Genomic DNA, 19,256 nt, shown 5'->3' with positions numbered 1-19,256 from the left:
GGAATGACCAGTGAGATATACCTGCTGGAGCGCAGACTACGGGTGGGTGCTGCTATGGTGACCAATGAGCTAAGATAAGGCGGGGATTTGCCTAGCAGTGATTTATAGATGGCCTGGAGCCAGTGGGTTTGACGACGAACATGTAGTGAGGACCAGCCAACAAGAGCGTACAGGTCACAGTGGTGGGTAGTGTATGGGGCTTTGGAGACAAAACGGATGGCACTGTGATAGACTACATCCAATTTGCTGAGTAGAGTGTTGGAGGCTATTTTGTAAATTACATCGCCGAAGTCAAGGATCGGTAGGATAGTCAGTTTTACGAGGGCATGTTTGGCAGCATGAGTGAAGGAGGCTTTATTGCGAAATAGGAAGCCGATTCTAGATTTAACTTTGGATTGGAGATTCTTTATGTGAGTCTGGAAGTTGAGTTTACAGTCTAACCAGACACCTAGGTATTTGTAGTTGTCCACATACTCTAGGTCAGACCCGTCGAGAGTGGTGATTCTAGTCGGGTGGGCGGGTGCCAGCAGCGTTCGATTGAAAAGCATGCATTTAGTTTTACTAGTGTTTAAGAGCAGTTGGAGGCTACTGAAGGATTGTTGTATGGCATTGAAGCTCGTTTGGAGGTTTGTTAACACAGTGTCCAATGAAGGGCCAGATGTATACAAAATGGTGTCGTCTGCGTAGAGGTGGATCTGAGAGTCACCAGCAGCAAGAGCGACATCATTGATATACACAGAGAAAAGTGTCGGCCCAAGAATTGAACCCTGTGGCACCCCCATAGAGACTGCCATAGGTCCAGACAACAGGCCCTCCGATTTGACACACTGAACTCTATCTGAGAAGTAGTTGGTGAACCAGGCGAGGCAGTCATTTGAGAAACCAAGGCTATTTAGTCTGCCAATAAGAATGCGGTGGTTGACAGAGTCGAAAGCCTTGGCCAGGTCGATGAAGACGGCTGCACAGTACTGTCTATTATCAATCGCGGTTATAATATCGTTTAGGACCTTGAGCGTGGCTGAAGTGCACCCGTGACCAGCTCGGAAACCGGATTGCATAGCGGAGAAGGTACGGTGGTATTCGAAATGGTCGATGATCTGTTTGTTAACTTGGCTTTCGAATACTTTCGAAAGGCAGGGCAGGATGGATATAGGTCTGTAGCAGTTTGGATCTAGAGTGTCACCCCCTTTGAAGAGGGGATGACCGCTGCAGCTTTCCAATCTCTGGGGATCTCAGACGTTATGAAAGAGAGGTTGAACAGACTAGTAATAGGGGTAGCGACAATTTGGCGGCTAGTTTTAGAAAGAAAGGGTCCAGATTGTCTAGCCCAGCTGATTTGTAGGGGTCCAGATTTTGCAGCGCTTTCAAAACATCAGCTGTCTGAATTTGTGTGAAGGAGAAGCGGGGGGCATGGGCAAGTTGCAGCAGAGGGTGCAGAGTTGGTGGCCGGGTTAGTGGTAGCCAGATGGAAAGCATGGCCAGCTGTAGCAAAATGCTTGTTGAAATTCTCGATTATTGTAGATTTATCGGTGGTGATAGTGTTTCCTAGCCTCAGTGCAGTGGGCAGCTGGGAGGAAGTGCTCTTATTCTCCATGGACTTTACAGTGTCCCAAAACTTTTTGGAGTTAGTGCTACAGGATGCAAATTTCTGTTTGAAAAAGTTAGCCTTTGCTTTCCTGACTGCTTGTGTATATTGGTTCCTAACTTCCCTGAAAAGTTGCATATCGCGGGGTCTATTTGATGCTAATGCTGTACGCCACAGGATGTTTTTGTGCTGGTCAAGGGCAGTCAAGTCTGAGGAGAACCAGGGGCTATATCGGTTCTTAGTTCTGTATTTTTTGAATGGGGCATGTTTATTTAAGATTGAGAGGAAATTACTTTTAAGGAACAACCAGGCATCCTCTACTGACGGAATGAGATCTATATCCATCCAGGATACCTGGGCCAGGTCAATTAGGAAGGCCTCCTCGCTAAAGTGTTTTAGGGAGCGTTTGACAGTGATGAGGGGTGGTCGTTTGACCGCGGACCCGTTACGGACGCAGGCAATAAGGCAGTGATCGCTGAGATCCTGGTTGAAGACAGCTGAGGTGTATTTAGAGGGTATGTTAGTCAGGATGATATCTATGAGGGTACCCATGTTTACGGATTTAGGGTTGTACCTGGTAGGTTCGTTGATAATTTGCGTGAGGTTGAGGGCATCTAGCTTGGATTGTAGGATGGCTGGGGTATTAAGCATATCCCAATTTAGGTCACCAAGCAGTACAAACTCTGAGGATAAATGGGGGCAATCAATTCACATATGGTGTCCAGGGCACAGCTGGGGGCTGAGGGGGTCTGTAGCAAGCGGCAACAGTGAGAGACTTATTTCTGGAAAGGTGGATTTTTAGAAGTAGAAGCTCAAACTGTTTGGGCACAGACCTGGATAGTATGATAGAGCTCTGCAGGCTATCTCTACAGTAGATTGCAACTACACCCCCTTTGGCAGTTCTATCTAGACGGAAAATGTTATAGTTGGGGATGGAATTTCAGAATTTTTGGTGGCCTTCCTGAGCCAGGATTCAGACACTGCTAGAACATCAGGGTTGGCAGAGTGTGCTAACGCAGTGAATAGCTCAAACTTAGGAAGTAGACTTCTGATATTTATGTGCAAGAAACCAAGACTTTTGCGATTACAGAAGTCATCAAATGATAGCGCCTGGGGAGTAGGAGTGATACTGAGGGCTGCAGGGCCTGGGTTAGCCTCTACATCACCAGAGGAACAGAGGAGGACTAGAATAAGGATACGGCTAAAGGCTTTAAGAACTGGTCTTCTAGTGCGTTGGGTACATAGAATAAAGGGGGCAGATTTCCGGGTGTTATAGAAAAGATTCAGGGCATTATGTACAGACAAGGATATGGAAGGATATGAGTAAAGTGGAGGTAAACCTATGCGTTGGGTAACGATGAAAGAGATAGCATCGCTGGAGGCATCAATTGAGTCGGTCTCCGCGTGTATTGGGGGAGGTGCAAAGGAGCTATCTAAGGCAGGTTTAGCTAGGCTGGGGGGTCTACAGTGATATAGTACAATTAGAAATAACCGAAACAACAATAAACTAACCATGTTTGGGCTGAGGCTAAACATAAACAGGATGTAGTACCGTAAAAAGGAACAGTCCAGCAGATATCAGCTGTATAGCTGAGTTATCATAAGGTCCGGTGGTGAAGCACTAGTAAGAGGCCACGGCTAGCGGGCCAGGGCTAGCAGATGGATGGAATCTTCGTGGTTAACGTCGTAACCACATCAGACGATTTCGTCGGCAGACCAGTCGTGTAGGATCGATTGACAGAGAGGTAGATAGCCGGGAGATGGGCCTAGCTCAGGATGATTAGCCAGACCACAGCGTCCGTTTTGTTGTAGCTAGCTGGTAGCGATGAATCCGGAGTTAAAGGTCCAGTGATTCAGTGATTCCGGCGGAAAAACTGATATGTTCTGGGTCGATAACGCGCTGTGCAGACTGGCCGAATATCCGGTGATCAATGTCCAGTGATTAAAATTAATCCCGCAGAAAAAAATCCAATGTTCTGGGTGAAACACCGCTAGCTATGGCTAATAGCAAGTAGCTAGTTAGCTGGCTAGCTGGCTAGCTAGTTTCACTGGAGATTCTAGATAAAAGGTAAGTCAATAATAGAATCCGTTCCACATTGAGTGAGGCGGGTTGCAGGAAAGTATATTTTGTAGAAGGATGAATATAGATGACTGACAAAATGTTAACAAACAACATTTGAGGCAAAAAAATTACAAAGTTATGCACAATTAGCGATTTATTTAATCTCAGTGCTGATTTGCACCATGCTGGTCATGGGTGCACCTCAGCCACGCTCAAGGTACTAAACGATATTATAACCGCGATCGATAATAGACAGTACTGTGCAGCCGTCTTCATCGACCTGGCCAAGGCTTTCGACTCTGTCAACCACCGCATTCTTATTGGCAGACTAAATAGCCTTGGTTTCTCAAATGACTGCCTCGCCTGGTTCACCAACTACTTCTCAGATAGAGTTCAATGTGTCAAATCGGAGGGCCTGTTGTCTGGACCTATGGCAGTCTCTATGGGGGTGCCACAGGGTTCAATTCTTGGGCCAACTCTTTTCTCTGTGTATATCAATGATGTCGCTCTTGCTGCTGGTGATTCTCAGATCCACCTCTATGCAGACGACACCATTTTGTATACATCTGGCCCTTCATTGGACACTGTGTTAACAAACCTCCAAACGAGCTTCAATGCCATACAACACTCCTTCTGTAGCCTCTAACTGCTCTTAAACACAAGTAAAACTAAATGCATGCTCTTCAATCGAACGCTGCTGGCACCCGCCCACCCGACTAGAATCACTACTCTCGACGGGTCTGACCTAGAGTATGTGGACAACTACAAATATCTAGGTAAACTCTCCTTCCAGACTCACATTAAGCATCTCCAATCCAAAGTTAAATCTAGAATCGGCTTCCTATTTCGCAACAAAGCCTCCTTCACTCATGCTGCCAAACATGCCCTCGTAAAACTGACTATCCTACTGATCCTTGACTTCGGCGATGTCATTTACAAAATAGCCTCCAACACTCTACTCAGCAAATTGGATGTAGTCTATCACAGTGCCATCTGTTTTGTCACCAAAGCCCCATATACTACCCACCACAGTGACCTGTACGCTCTTGTTGGCTGGTCCTCACTACATATTCGTCGCCAAACCCACTGGCTCCAGGCCATCTATAAATCACTGCTAGGCAAATCACTGCCTTATATTAGCTAATTCGTCACCATAGCAACACCCACCGGTAGTATGCGCTCCAGCAGGTATATCTCATTGGTCATCCCCAAAGCCAACACCTCCTTTGGCCGCCATTCATTCCAGTTCTCTGCTGCCAATGACTGGAACAAACTGCAAAAATCTCTGAAGCTGGAGACTCTTATCTCCCTCACTAACTTTAAGCATCAGTTGTCAGAGCACCTTACCGATCACTGCACCTGTACATAGCCCATCTGAAATTAGCCCACCCAACTACCTCATCCCCATATTGTTATTTATTTTTCTCATTTGCACCCCAGTATCTCTATTTGCACATCTATCATTCCAGTGTTAATACTAATTGTAATTATTTTGCACTATGGCCTATTTATTGCCTTACCTCCATAACTTGCTACATTTGCACACACTATATATATTTTTTCTGTTGTATTTATGACTTTATGTTTTGTTTTACCCCATATGTAACTCTGTGTTGTTTTTATCGCACTGCTTTGCTTTATCTTGGCCAGGTCGCAGTTGTAAATGAGAACTTGTTCTCAACTGGCTTACCTGGTTAAATAAAGGTGAAATAAATAAAATAAATTCCCTCTAGCCCCAAAACAGTGCTCCTTCTCAAAGGGCAGTGGTTCTTTGAAAGGGAGCAGTGAGAAGGAGGGTCCTGCACATTATATCCCCCTGCTGGAGGCTAATCAGCATGCTGACCTCAAGTGCTCTGTTCTAGAAGACAAGGTCAGTGAGTCAGTGTTTGGGGTTAATGTGATTTGTGAACCATAAGATGTTTGTTAAAATAACTCATGCCTTTTTGACCTGTAGTGTAGGCTAATTTGAGTTGCTGACACCTGTATTACAAGACCTAAGTAGTTGTATTTTTTGCTTGTCATCCATCTGTCAGGATGTGGAGATGGTGAATGGGAGCAGTCTGGAACCAGAATCCCCAACAACCACTGAGCCAGAAGGAGAACAAGTTATCTATTCCGGTAAAAAACACATTCATTCTAGGAGGTGGTGGTGAAGCTATAGACACAGAAATATATTTGTTATAAAGGTTTGAGGTTACCATCTAACAACTATTTATTTTCTTTCCTCTAGCCCCTATGTATCCAAGCCACCTCTCTGGTACTGTTCAAAGCTCCCCAACTAAGCAGAAACCCCAGCCCATAAAGACAGAATCAGAGAATGGAATGAACACAGAAAGGGTGACTAAAGTAATCTGCCAAACGGTCCCAAAGGCAGAGGAGCAGGATTCAACACCACAGCCTAAATGTAAAGAAAAGCCTACCCAAGTGGAGCCCCAGCAGGCCAGTGTCAGCACTGCAAAGGAGACAGCCTACAGCCCGTCCTCCTCAGATGTGGCTTTGGCTCCTGTACAGGCTAAGCGAAAGTTGAAATCTATGGGTGCATGGGACCTTCCCTCTGCGGTGAAGAATAAAAAGAAGGTGGACTTCAAGCTAGACCAGATGAAGGAAGAAGAAGAAGAAGAAGGTGGATTTCAAGCTGGACCAGACCTCCCTGGAGCACAAATTGACGAGGGCCTGCTCGGTGCAGCTGGTGAACCTGCTTTTGGTGCCTGGAGGAAATAACTCTGGAGGGAAGAAGAAGGCTAATGGGAGCTACTGTCACGACAGCAAGAGGTTCCCCATGCCCAAGGACCTCAAGACCCACCAGGGCCTCCACACAGGCCGGCGCCTTTGCTGCTTCACTCAGTGTGGGAACGGGGTCTGGCGGCTTCAAAGCGTACTCTCCGCGAGCCGCTCCTACGGCTGCAAAATCTGCGGGAAGAGGTTCAAACGCAGGAAGATCTTGAGGAGGCATGAGCGTTTCCACACCGGGGAGAAGCCCTACTCCTGCTACCAGTGCTCCAAGATGTTCGCCCTGCGGAAAAGCCTCCGCAGGCATGAGAGGTTCCACACGGGGGACAAGCCTCACAGCTGCCCCCAGTGTGGGAAGAGCTTCCGGCTCAGGGACAATCTGAAGGCTCACCTGCGCTTTCACACCGGCGAGAGACCTTTCACCTGCTCCTTCTGCTCCAAGAGCTTCAGAATCCTCAGGAACCTTGAGGAACACAGCATTGATCACTTGGGAGTGACAGCGAAATAGCTCACTTTCCGACAAAGAGAACTAGCACTGAGCAGCCTTCATCGGCTGGTTGTGTAAGCCGCATTACAAAGCTGTTCTATCTCTAACTGAAACTACTAAATGTCCATTCCTAATTTATAACCGATCCTTCAGCATTGGTCGTTTTTGATAGGTACTATGACTGTAAATAACCATTATGATGGAAGATGGGGACAGTGGAAAGATCTGAAAGGAGGCAGTCAACCATCCTGCATAGGTTTGGATTGTCCAGAATGATCATCTGAGTAAAGCTTCAGTGGACACTGATGATATTTATAGCCATAATGTTCTAATACAGTAAGGGCCGGTATTCCAGACACCGATTATGCCTAGTCCTAAACCTTATTTCAATGGAGATTTTTTATTGAGCATGCTGGACTAGGCTTAATCTGGGTCTGGAAAACTGGCCCTTGGTCTTTACACTGTATATCGTTGGACAAAACACAAGGGACATGGAACTGTTGTCTCCTTGAAGAATACATAGTGTTGTACGTTGGCCAGGGCTGAGATTAGTTTGAGGTCTTTCTCAGACAGCAATCTATGTTCATGATACATCTCTTCACTTTGTAGTAAATAAACAGATTGTTCCTTTTGTGTATTTTTGTTTGTAAGTAGTTGTAAAGGTAGGCTTAAAGTGTTGTTTGTTTTATACTTTTATCTTGAACTCTTTTACTAAACCATTATGCCAAATACCTTAGTAGTGCAGCAACTTTCTCTCATTCTCTTTATTCATAGTGCTGTGTTTGTCAGGAAAACACCCTCCTTACTTTTTCCTGTGTAGACATCAGGGAAGTTGATCTAAAAACACATGACTTAGTTCAAAATGAAAAGAATGGGAAGTATTATGCAGCCTTTAATTTTGCACATACACCTTTGAATGCTATCTGTAGAGAGAAGTTGTTTCATATATATAATTTTTTGATTGAAGCTGATGTCTCTGGCTTGTGATTTGCTTAAGATATAAAAATATGACTACATGGCTTTTTAAAAATGTTTTATAAAAAATTGTTTTAACCCACAGCACTTATCTGTGTTACAATAAAATAAAAATACAAACATTTTACTGGAACAGCGCTTCTGTAATCTTTTATGGTTTAAGTGATACAGGGAGGTGACCAAGAACCCGATGGTCACTCTGACAGATCTCCAGAGTTCCTCTGTGGAGATGGGAGAACCTTTCCAGAAGTACAACCATCTCTGCAGCACTCCACCAATCAGGCCTTTATGGTAGAGTGGCCATACGGAAGCCACTCCTCAGTAAAAGGCACATGACAGCCCGCTTGGAGTTTGCCAAAAGGCACCTAAAGGACTCTCAGACCATGAGAAACAAGATTCTCTGGTCTGATGAAACCAAGATTGAACTCTTGGGCCTGAATGCCAAACGTCAAGTCTGGAGGAAACCTGGCACCATCCCTACGGTGAAGCATGGTGGTGGCAGCATCATGCTGTGGGGATGTTTTTCAGGGGCGGGACTGGGAGACTAGTCAGGATTGAGGGAAAGATTAACGGAGCAAAGTACAAAGAGATCCTTGATGAAAACCTGCTCCAGAGCACTCAGGTGAAGTTTCACCTTCCAACAGGACAACGACCCTAAGCACACAGCCAAGTCAACGCAGGAGTGGCTTCGGGACAAGTCTCTGAATGTCCTTGAGTGGCCCAGCCAGGGCCTGGACTTGAACCCGATCGAACATCTCTGGAGAGAACTAAAAATAGCTGTGCAGCGATGCTCCCCATCTAACCTAAAAGAGCTTGAGAGGATCTGCAGAGAAGAATGGGAGAAACTCCCCAAATATTGGTGTGCCAAGCTTGTAGCGTCATACCCAAGAAGAATCGAGGCTGGAATCGCTGCCAAAGGTGCTTCAACAAAGTACTGAGTAAAGGGTCTGAATACCTATGTAAATGTGATATTTACGTTTTGTTTTTAATAAAGTAGCAAACATTTCTAAACCTGTTTTTGCTTTGTCATTATGGGGTATTGTGTGTAGATCTGAGGGGGGAAATGATTTAATCCATTTTAGAATAAGGCTGTAACGTAACAAAATGTGGAAAAAATTCAAGGTGTCTGAATACTTTTGGAATGCATTGTAATTCCCTGCGTTTGAGTGAAAAGACTAATCAAAGGTCTATGTTTTTTGGTATGTACTGTAGTTGGCCCTTTGTCTGGCAATAAAAAAACACCACTTGTATTATTGGTTTCACTAATGCCTTATAAACATTCACACAACCAGACACTTCTGTGTCAATCTCGTCTCTTTTGTTCCAAAAGTTAATGTATGTTACAGTAGCTTGTTCTATTTTATAGCATATAAAAAAATTCCAGCTACAAAGATAACTACAGACTACTTCCCTGTTGTGAAGGGGCTCCAATGACAGGTGAGTCTTCTTCTTCTGTGGGTTTTATGGCAGACTACAACCCAAAAAGGTGTATTGCCGCCACCAACTGGACGGGTTCAAACCAAAACAAGGTAAAAAGAAAATCCATACGTGATAGGGAAACTAACTTAATCCACCCAAATAAAAATAGTACATTGATAAAACAAAACTCCCACTTCTAACTTTCAATTCTCCATATCTCCCTTATCAGGCTCTAGAGCCTGAGAGGATGGTACGGCTTGTGACAATATTCCATGTAACTCCTTCGCCGAGAAATCTTTCAGCCCCAGGAACCACTCCGCCGCATTCACAATGATATCTATCTTCCTGGACCTTCTCTCCACGTTGGCAGTGCCATTTATCACCATAGCTATAAAGGCCACAAAGTCCACCGTCTTAACCTTTAAAATGTCTGGATCCTGCTGGTGAAAGGCAACCCCTGCAGCCTGCAGTGAAGGCCTATCCACCACCATGGACTCTTCAAGTGCACCATTCAAACCCTCAACCCTTTTAACAGCTGCTGCATATGATATGCTCTGGATAGCCCTGACTTTGGTCACCTCATTCTCTTTCACCCTTGTGGGTCATTCGAAAGACGTGGCTTTATGGTTCCCACCACAATTGCAACATGTCACATTTTCATCACTTTTATAATACATAATATGATATTTTCCACAACTTGGACATCTCGGCTTCTCCCTTCTGCAAACACTTGAAACATGACCAAAAGCTTTACAATGATCACACTGCATTGGTCTTGCGTTACATGCTCTGACTATGTAGTTAATATACCCTAACTGCACTTCGGTAGGGAGAGAATCCATATAAAAAAACAAAAGAACAGATAGACTCTTCACTTTTTCTTCATTCACCACACGATTCATCCGACGTGCATCAATCACTCCAGGAATATTTTTCATCTCTTCAACATCTACTTCCCACGAGACTCCAGGTATAACCCCCTTGAGGGGTGCCCTGTTCCTAAGAGACACACACCACACTTCAAACTTATCAAATCGGGTGGACGCAACACACGTTTCTTCTGATCCTCAGAAGCACAAAAAATCAAAACCAGCCTGCCTCTCGTGATCCTCACAGCCTTCACTCTACCCAGAACTCTCTCCACCAGTTTGGATATCTCAAATGGATTCCTCAAGATTGATAATTCGATCAGCTACTCCTCATTTACAAACCGTACTCCTACAAGATACTAAGTGACATTCTCATCACTGTACACTACTTTGCTCCGTTTTCCTTTCTTTTGGACAATATTCCAATTCTCATTGATTCTCCCGCCATTTGATTCAGAATCCGACGTTCTACGCCGACAGTTGAGTCTAGCCCCGCCTCCAAAGGAAGTATAAACGGTGAGCTTTGCTTTCACTTTTGAATCTTTGAACTGGATATAGAGAAACACACACAGGCGAGGACTGAAAGTTAACATTACAGGTAAATTATTACCTTTGTTTTGTGTGATTTAGCTGCAGTGCACAGACCTTCCCATGTCTAATTGCCTACTGTGTTAACATGCCATTCACTTAAGCAGCTGGCTACTATTTGAAACGGACAATTTGGAGCACGACCTACAGCAGTTATGGGAGACTTCTTTCCATTTTAACCTTCTACTCCTTTCCCTTTTAACCTTCTACTCCAATGTTCTTTGAACAGCACGAACAGAGTAAGATGGACGAAAAATGTACCATTCCTCCGTCAAGCAAAACCCAGCTGGAGGTGATGCTGACATGCCCAGTGTGCCATGACATCTTTAAGGACCCGTGCCAGCTGCCCTGTGGGCACAGCTACTGTATGGTGTGTCTGGAGGGCATGAGAGACTTTGGTTCAGACATACCCTTCCGCTGCCCAGACTGCAGGTCCTACTTTGGGTCCACGATTGAGGTCCAGAAGAGCTATGCCCTGGCTAACATCGCAGAGGACTACAGAGAAAACCTAAAGGTGCTCCTCTGACTTTGTTCACAGATCTCGTTTATCACTGTTGCCAAGATTTCTGTTCCATTTATCATAATTTGTGTCTTGATCTATCTGTCATACCCGGCGCCATTATGAATCAGTAGGACGGGCATTAGATTTATATAGGCGGGCCCGTTTTTTCAAGGGACTTATGTGTTCACGCGCTTGCACGCATTTTTAAAAAAATGGGTGTAATTGTAAAGACCATAGGCAGCTCATGAGTTTCAAGTTTGGGGGAGCTTACATTTTCTACCATTTCTAGCGATGTGCGTGCCAGTTATGAATATTTACAGTACCAGTCAAAAGTTTGGACATACCTACTCATTCAAGGGTTTTAATTAATTTTTACTATATTGTAGAATAATAGTGAAGACATCAAAATTATGAAATAACACATATGGAATCATGTAGTAACCAAAAAAGTGTTAAACTAATCAAAATATATTTGAGATTCTTCAAATAGCCACCCTTTGCCTTGATGACAGCTTTGCACACTCTTGGCAAAAAAATAAATGTGTTTTACATTGTTTACAAACTGATATGTGACACGTATTAATGCCAAAATAACATGCAAAACAGGCACAACATATATATATATTTTTTATATACATGTATATACACGGCTCAAAAAAATAAAGGGAACACTTAAACAACACATCCTAGATCTGAATGAATGAAATAACCTTATTAAATACTTTTTTCTTTACATAGTTGAATGTGCTGACAACAAAACCACACAAAAATTATCAATGGAAATCAAATTTATCAACCCATGGAGATCTGGATTTGGAGTCACCCTCAAAATTAAAGTGGAAAACCACACTACAGGCTGATCCAACTTTGATGTAATGTCCTTAAAACAAGTCAAAATGAGGCTCAGTAGTGTGTGTGGCCTCCACGTGCCTGTATGACCTCCCTACAACACCTGGGCATGCTCCTAATGAGGTGGCGGATGGTCTCCTGAGGGATCTCCTCCCAGACCTGGACTAAAGCATCCGCCAACTCCTGGACAGTCTGTGGTGCAACGTGGCGTTGGTGGATGGAGCGAGACATGATGTCCCAGATGTGCTCAATTGGATTCAGGTCTGGGGAACGGGCGGGCCAGTCCATAGCATCAATGCCTTCCTCTTGCAGGAACTGCTGACACACTCCAGCCACATGAGGTCTAGCATTGTCTTGCATTAGGAGGAACCCAGGGCCAACCGCACCAGCATATGGTCTCACAAGGGGTCTGAGGATCTCATCTCGGTACCTAATGGCAGTCAGGCTACCTCTGGCGAGCACATGGAGGGCTGTGCGGCCCCCCAAAGAAATGCCACCCCACACCATGACTGACCCACCGCCAAACCGGTCATGCTGGAGGATGTTGCAGGCAGCAGAACGTTCTCCACGGCGTCTCCAGACTCTGTCACGTCTGTCACATGTGCTCAGTGTGAACCTGCTTTCATCTGTGAAGAGCACACAGCGCCAGTGGCGAATTTGCCAATCTTGGTGTTCTCTGGCAAATGCCAAACGTCCTGCACGGTGTTGGGCTGTAAGCACAACCCCCACCTGTGGACGTCGGGCCCTCATACCACCCTCATGGAGTCTGTTTCTGACCGTTTGAGCAGACACATGCACATTTGTGGCCTGCTGGAGGTCATTTTGCAGGGCTCTGGCAGTGCTCCTCCTGCTCCTCCTTGCACAAAGGCGGAGGTAGCGGTTCTGCTGCTGGGTTGTTGCCCTCCTATGGCCTCCTCCACATCTCCTAATGTACTGGCCTGTCTCCTGGTAGCGCCTCCATGCTCTGGACACTACGCTGACAGACACAGCAAACCTTCTTGCAACAGCTCGCATTGATGTGCCATCCTGGATGAGCTGCACTACCTGAGCCACTTGTGTGGGTTGTAGACTCCGTCTCATGCTACCACTAGAGTGAAAACACCGCCAGCATTCAAAAGTGACCAAAACATCAGCCAGGAAGCATAGGAACTGAGAAGTGGTCTGTGGTCACCACCTGCAGAACCACTTCTTTATTGGGGGTGTCTTGCTAATTGCCTATAATTTCCACCTGTTGTCTATTCCATTTGCACAACAGCATGTGACATGTATTTTCAATCAGTGTTGCTTCCTAAGTGGACAGTTTGATTTCACAGAAGTGTGATTGACTTGGAGTTACATTGTGTTGTTAAAGTGTTCACTTTATTTTTTTGAGCAGTGTATATTTTTTTGCTAAACAGGGCTTTTTTTGCTAAACAGGGCTCTGCCCCACCTGCCTTGAATGGTGGGTTGCCACTGAATGACGAGATGCTCATGTCTCCGCCGTAACAATGGGAGTCTTTGTCCCAAAGGCTGGAAGACATGCGACAAGCTTAGGTTTGCATATTATTCCCTTAGAAACACATTAGGCTTATACTGGACATATTTTGGCGAGAGTGAGCCCTCTCGCTTCGCCTCTTCCTCTCTGCTGAAACTATATCACCGGAGAAAGCATCCGAGCGAGCGAAACAGCGCCCCTCTATATGTAGCCCATGTATAGTATCTGATGCTGTCTTGCCAGAAATAGAATGATATGCCATACTATTTTGGTCCAGACAGCATCAAATACATGATCTACACATACTGAGACAGCGGGGGAGCTGTTTCGCTCTCTCGGATGCTTAAACTGAGATTGATGCGTCTTTCTGTCGGCGCGCGTCTCGGTCAAATAAATGATAAATATTTCAATATTTTATTTGGGTGGGAAAGGAGGTACGGTAGGGCGGGCCAGGCCCTCTAAGTCCCACCCATAACTCTGTCCCTGCTATCTGTCACTAGATTGGTTTGGTTGACTTATAAATTAACCATGCCATTGATTAACTGATGGATTTCTGATTTCATTGAAGGCTAAGAAGACAGAGATTGCATATTGTGACTGCTGTCCAGAGAAACAGAGCCTGGCAGTGAAGACGTGTCTGAAGTGTGAGGTGTCACTGTGTCAGGAGCATGTCCAGCATCACCTGCAACTCCCTGCCTACATTGGACACCCTCTGGTCAAACCCCTGGGGGACCTGAGCAGGAGGAGGTGCCCTGAGCATGAGGATGAGGTGCTGAGGTACTACTGCTCCATGTCGAAAACCTACATCTGTAATATCTGTGCCTTTGACAAGAAGCAGATGAACCTCACCGTCGACACCACCAACGTTCTGGGGAGAAAACTGACTGTGAGTTTTTCACCTCTCTTATTAAGGATATATTAAGGAAATATGTACAATCCTAGTTTTACATATTTGATTTATTTTCTGTTACCCTACTTCAACCAGAGTAAATGGGGTGTGGTAGGGGTAAGGGGCAGAGACTTTCTCATAAACATAGTACACTTCCAGGCAGGTATGCACTGTGGAATGAAGTGAGCAAACACAAACAGGTTCTTCCAGTCTTAATCCAAAAATGTTTGTGTCTCACACAGATTAGATCGACTTTATTATCCCACCAGGGGGAAATTTGTTTGTTCATGTGCTTAAAAGACAAAAATAAATAAAACATAAAAACACAGAATGATACACACAGACACTCTGCCCATGCAGAATGATTGGCACAATATTGTAATGTATAATATCGCAGACAAACAAACACAGGAATAATAGCACTCTTCAAACACAAGTATATACAGTGGGGGGAAAAAGTATTTAGTCAGCCACCAATTGTGCAAGTTCTCCCACTTAAAAATATGAGAGAGGCCTGTAATTTTCATCAAGGTACACGTCAACTATGACAGACAAATTAAGGGAAAAAAATCTAGAAAATCACATTGTAGGATTTTTAATGAATTTATTTGCAAATTATGGTGGAAAATAAGTATTTGGTCACCTACAAACAAGCAAGATTTCTGGCTCTCACAGACCTGTAACTTCTTCTTTAAGAGGCTCCTCTGTCCTCCACTCGTTACCTGTATTAATGGCACCTGTTTGAACTTGTTATCAGTATAAAAGACACCTGTCCACAACCTCAAACAGTCACACTCCAAACTCCACTATGGCCAAGACCAAAGAGCTGTCAAAGGACACCAGAAACAAAATTGTAGACCTGTACCAGGCTGGGAAGACTGAATCTGCAATAGGTAAGCAGCTTGGTTTGAAGAAATCAACTGTGGGAGCAATTATTAGGAAATGGAAGACATACAAGACCACTGATAATCTCCCTCGATCTGGGGCTCCACGCAAGATCTCACCCCGTGGGGTCAAAATGATCACAAAAAAAGTGAGCAAAAATCCCAGAACCACACGGGGGGACCTAGTGAATGACCTGCAGAGAGCTGGGACCAAAGTAACAAAGCCTACCATCAGTAACACACTACGCCGCCAGGAACTCAAATCCTGCAGTGCCAGACGTGTCCCCCTGCTTAAGCCAGTACATGTCCAGGCCCGTCTGAAGTTTGCTAGAGTGCATTTGGATGATCCAGAAGAGGATTGGGAGAATGTCATATGATCAGATGAAACCAAAATATAACTTTCTGGTAAAAACTCAACTCGTCGTGTTTGGAGGACAAAGAATGCTGAGTTGCATCCAAAGAACACCATACCTACTGTGAAGCATGGGGGTGGAAACATCATGCTTTGGGGCTGTTTTTCTGCAAAGGGACCAGGACGACTGATCCGTGTAAAGGAAAGAATGAATGGGGCCATGTATCGTGAGATTTTGAGTGAAAACCTCCTTCCATCAGCAAGGGCATTGAAGATGAAACGTGGCTGGGTCTTTCAGCATGACAATGATCCCAAACACACCGCCCGGGCAACGAAGGAGTGGCTTCGTAAGAAGCATTTCAAGGTCCTGGAGTTGCCTAGCCAGTCTCCAGATCTCAACCCCATAGAAAATCTTTGGAGGGAGTTGAAAGTCCGTGTTGCCCAGCGACAGCCCCAAAACATCACTGCTCTAGAGGAGATCTGCATGGAGGAATGGGCCAAAATACCAGCAACAGTGTGTGAAAACCTTGTCAAGACTTACAGAAAACGTTTGACCTGTGTCATTGCCAACAAAAGGTATATAACAAAGTATTGAGAAACTTTTGTTATTGACCAAATACTTATTTTCCACCATAATTTGCAAATAAATTCATTAGAAATCCTACAATGTGATTTTCTGGAGAATTTTTTTTCTCATTTTGTCTGTCATAGTTGACGTGTACCTATGATGAAAATTACAGGCCTCTCTCATCTTTTTAAGTGGGAGAACTTGCACAATTGGTGGCTGACTAAATACTTTTTTCCCCCACTGTAAATATTTTGTCTTGCCCATTCACCCTCTAAATGGCCCACATACACAATCCATGTCTCAATTGTCCCAAGGCTTAAAAATCCTTTAACCTGTCTCCTCCCCTTCATCTACACTGATTGAAGTGGATTTAACAAGTGACATCAATAAGGGATCATAGCTTTCACCTGGATTCACCTGGTCAGTCTATGTCATGGAAAGAGCAGGTGTTCTTAATGTTTTGTATACTCAGTGTACATCTGTGAGTATGTGTGTAAATGGGTTTCAGGCATTTATGGAGCAGCATTTCCAGTTGCTAGAGGGAAAGGTACAGGAATGCAAGGACTCTGTCAGCAAGTTGAAAGAAGACTTCAAAAACGAAGTTAGTTCTATGTTTGTATATACTCTACTGTAACGCTTTGATTGTTTTGAGATTCATTGTGTTCTCTGTGCACAGAGGCAGAAGTCTAATTCCAAAGACTCCAGCATTAACAGTGTAACTGTGGTTTTACTGTGCCTCTGGTTCATTGCCCTCTATTATGGTGAGTAGATCTGATAATGACGCAGTCAGTCACGTCTTGGATTTTTTATATAGTATTCAATGAGTCATTGCTCTCTTAGTTGCCCCAAATAACATTGTCAATCATTGACCTGCATACACTTGGACATCAGCAAGTTGTAGGTGTGTCGGTGTGTGCATGGATGCCTGAGTGGGTGGGTGCACAGGTATGTACGCAGGTGTGTGTCTGTCTGATTAATATTTTGTCTCCATCACAGCATATAGTTCCTCTGTGGAAAATAAAAACCTCACAGATACACTGAAGAAACAGGAGACTCTCTTGCATAATGTCTACTCCTCAGTGGCAGGTGAGAAGTAATAAATAACTTTTGTTCTTTGTGGATGATCAAGCTTTAAGATTCCTGTACTATAGAAATAAGTATGGCATTACATCTTTATTGCTGTGTTTACAGAATTCATAGATGACAATCCACCAAAGGGCTACAGTAATGCAGACACCAGAGGAGCCCAACGTAAGCAGGGATACAATAGGTCTATAGTGTGTGTGTGTGTGCGTCAGTCTATCCATAGATCACTGATCTGATGTGCTTGTTTTTGTGTGTGTATGTGTGTCACTGATCTGCGTGTCCATTTGTCTTTCTTAGGTGCTCGGACTCTGGACGTAGACTCGGCCAGCCCTTTTCTCAAAGTGTCCCTGGATCTCCAGTCTGTGGAGAGGGTGGAGAACAAACTGTCCCTCCCCAGCCACCCCTCCCGTTTCGACAAAGCCCCCCAGGTTCTTACCACCCAGTGCTACTCCTCTGGGAGACATTACTGGGAGGTGGAGGCCGAGGGCTACTGGAACATCGCTGTGTCCTACCAGAGCATTAAGCGTAAGGGGACTGAGGACCCAGTTTTTGGCCTCAACAAGGAATCCTGGAGCATCACACACAATGAAAAGGGCAACCTGTTTGCCTACCACAACAAGATGAAGAGCGAGATCGCCAATTCCTTGAAAGGCAACAGAGTGACAGTGGTGGTAGACTTTGGGAAGGGAACCATCACCTTTTCTGAGGGGAATATCAGCCTGACCAAGCTGCACCAGTTCAATTCTCAGCTCAGTCAGCCTCTGTGCCTGGGGTTTGGCCTGTACCGCGTAGATCCTCCCAGTAGAGCCACCATTATAGAGACCCAGTAGTGGCCTTATGTGGGTATTGTCTCTGCTGAACCAAATACTGTAAATTAATTTTCTCAGGTTTCTTTTATACAAATAATGTTGACATGATTCTATTGCATCTTGATGAAATAAATGTTTTAATGATTGTGTTTCCTAATGTATGCATGTCTATCAACGCCTCCTGTGTGCATACCCGCGGGAAGTAGCACCCCAATAAATAAATAAAAACTAGGCCTTTATTACACTTGTATGAGCGGAGAATATTTATTATTTTGTTTAATGTAATGGCTGTATTAAGTAAATTCAGAGTGAGAGGCTCATATTAAAGAAATGCTGTCTCCCCTACTGTTGGTCTGTCGCAGCCATCCCCTTTAGCACTGAAACATTATTCACCGCTACTCACAGTAAATGAGACACCAGAGAGTTTGAGCTCCATCTTCATTGCTCTTTTATTAAAAAAGGGAATAACATGAAAGTCAAATTGGCCTTGATTTCTGCAGTCATTTATTCACACCGGACTGGACACAGTGGACTTTTATTTTGCAATAATGAAAAGTAAGTGTCTTGGCCCTACAGCCCACTAAACTATATGTAAAAAGAAAGGAAGAGTGTTGCATGATACGCCACTTTTCTCAATCTGATATTTTCACTATTTCCTGACTCGGTTTCTTAAAAAAGAGACGCTGAGAAATGTTTTTTGAGAACCTAAAGGCAACCAACAAAAGAAAGATGGGTATCAAATATATTTATCCAAATAGATAAGAATAACGATCGCTAACTTTTTATGAAGCTTTTGGCTGACATGGCTCACGAAAAATCGAACTTTCTCCTGTCAAAACTGATTTCAAAGAACATACACCATATATACAAAAGTATGTGGACACCCCTTTAAATTAGTGGATTTGGCTATTTCAGCCACACCTGTTGCTGACCCATGTATAAAATCCAGCACACAGCCAAGCTGTTATTGTGAAGTGGAAACGTCTAGGAGCAACAACGGCTCAGATGCGAAGTGGTAGGCCACACAAGCTCACAGAACGGGACCCCGTATGCTGAAGTGCGTCTGTCCTTGGTTGCAACACTCACTACAGATTTCCAAACTGCCTCCGGAAGCAACGTCAGCACAAT

General features: G+C 44.4%; 3 protein-coding genes across 3 annotated transcripts in view; all 3 read left to right on the top strand.

The window, feature by feature from the left end:
* The window catches only part of LOC121581138, an 8,845-nt gene extending 1,150 nt beyond the window's left edge, over positions 1–7,695 (top strand). The window contains exons 2-4 of the mRNA XM_041896535.2: positions 5,381–5,517; positions 5,681–5,765; positions 5,878–7,695. Coding sequence (XP_041752469.2) covers positions 5,381–5,517; positions 5,681–5,765; positions 5,878–6,368 — 713 coding nt within the window. The 3' untranslated portion in view covers positions 6,369–7,695. The remainder of the gene's footprint in view (positions 1–5,380; positions 5,518–5,680; positions 5,766–5,877) is intronic.
* LOC123492398 (oocyte zinc finger protein XlCOF6.1-like) lies at positions 6,427–6,885 on the top strand. The gene has a single exon (XM_045224932.1). The coding sequence runs from the start codon at positions 6,427–6,429 to the stop codon at positions 6,883–6,885; it is 459 nt and encodes a 152-aa protein (XP_045080867.1).
* A 2,938-nt stretch (positions 7,696–10,633) lies between the features above and the next one.
* LOC121581136 (E3 ubiquitin/ISG15 ligase TRIM25) lies at positions 10,634–18,883 on the top strand. The gene is made up of 8 exons (XM_041896534.2): positions 10,634–10,725; positions 10,945–11,229; positions 14,109–14,426; positions 16,742–16,834; positions 16,910–16,994; positions 17,230–17,319; positions 17,425–17,484; positions 17,617–18,883. The coding sequence occupies exons 2-8, from the start codon at positions 10,960–10,962 to the stop codon at positions 18,147–18,149; spliced, it is 1,449 nt and encodes a 482-aa protein (XP_041752468.1). The 5' UTR covers positions 10,634–10,725; positions 10,945–10,959; the 3' UTR covers positions 18,150–18,883.
* The last annotated feature ends 373 nt before the right edge of the window (positions 18,884–19,256 follow it).

This window comes from Coregonus clupeaformis, chromosome 14 (genome assembly GCF_020615455.1).
Source record: "Coregonus clupeaformis isolate EN_2021a chromosome 14, ASM2061545v1, whole genome shotgun sequence".
Classification (NCBI taxonomy): domain Eukaryota; kingdom Metazoa; phylum Chordata; class Actinopteri; order Salmoniformes; family Salmonidae; genus Coregonus; species Coregonus clupeaformis.
Note: the sequence above shows the minus strand (reverse complement) of the source record. Positions and strands in the feature narration are given on the sequence as shown.

What these genes read in the sequence shown, in the direction of transcription:
- LOC121581136 (XM_041896534.2), top strand. Translation starts at nt 10,960, where the DNA reads ATGGACGAAAAATGTACCATTCCTCCGTCAAGCAAAACCCAGCTGGAG. An exon ending in GTTCATTGCCCTCTATTATG is followed by an intron (nt 16,995 to 17,229) that starts GTGAGTAGATCT and finishes TCTCCATCACAG; the next exon opens with CATATAGTTCCTCTGTGGAA. An exon ending in AGACACCAGAGGAGCCCAAC is followed by an intron (nt 17,485 to 17,616) that starts GTAAGCAGGGAT and finishes TGTCTTTCTTAG; the next exon opens with GTGCTCGGACTCTGGACGTA.
- LOC123492398 (XM_045224932.1), top strand. Translation starts at nt 6,427, where the DNA reads ATGCCCAAGGACCTCAAGACCCACCAGGGCCTCCACACAGGCCGGCGC.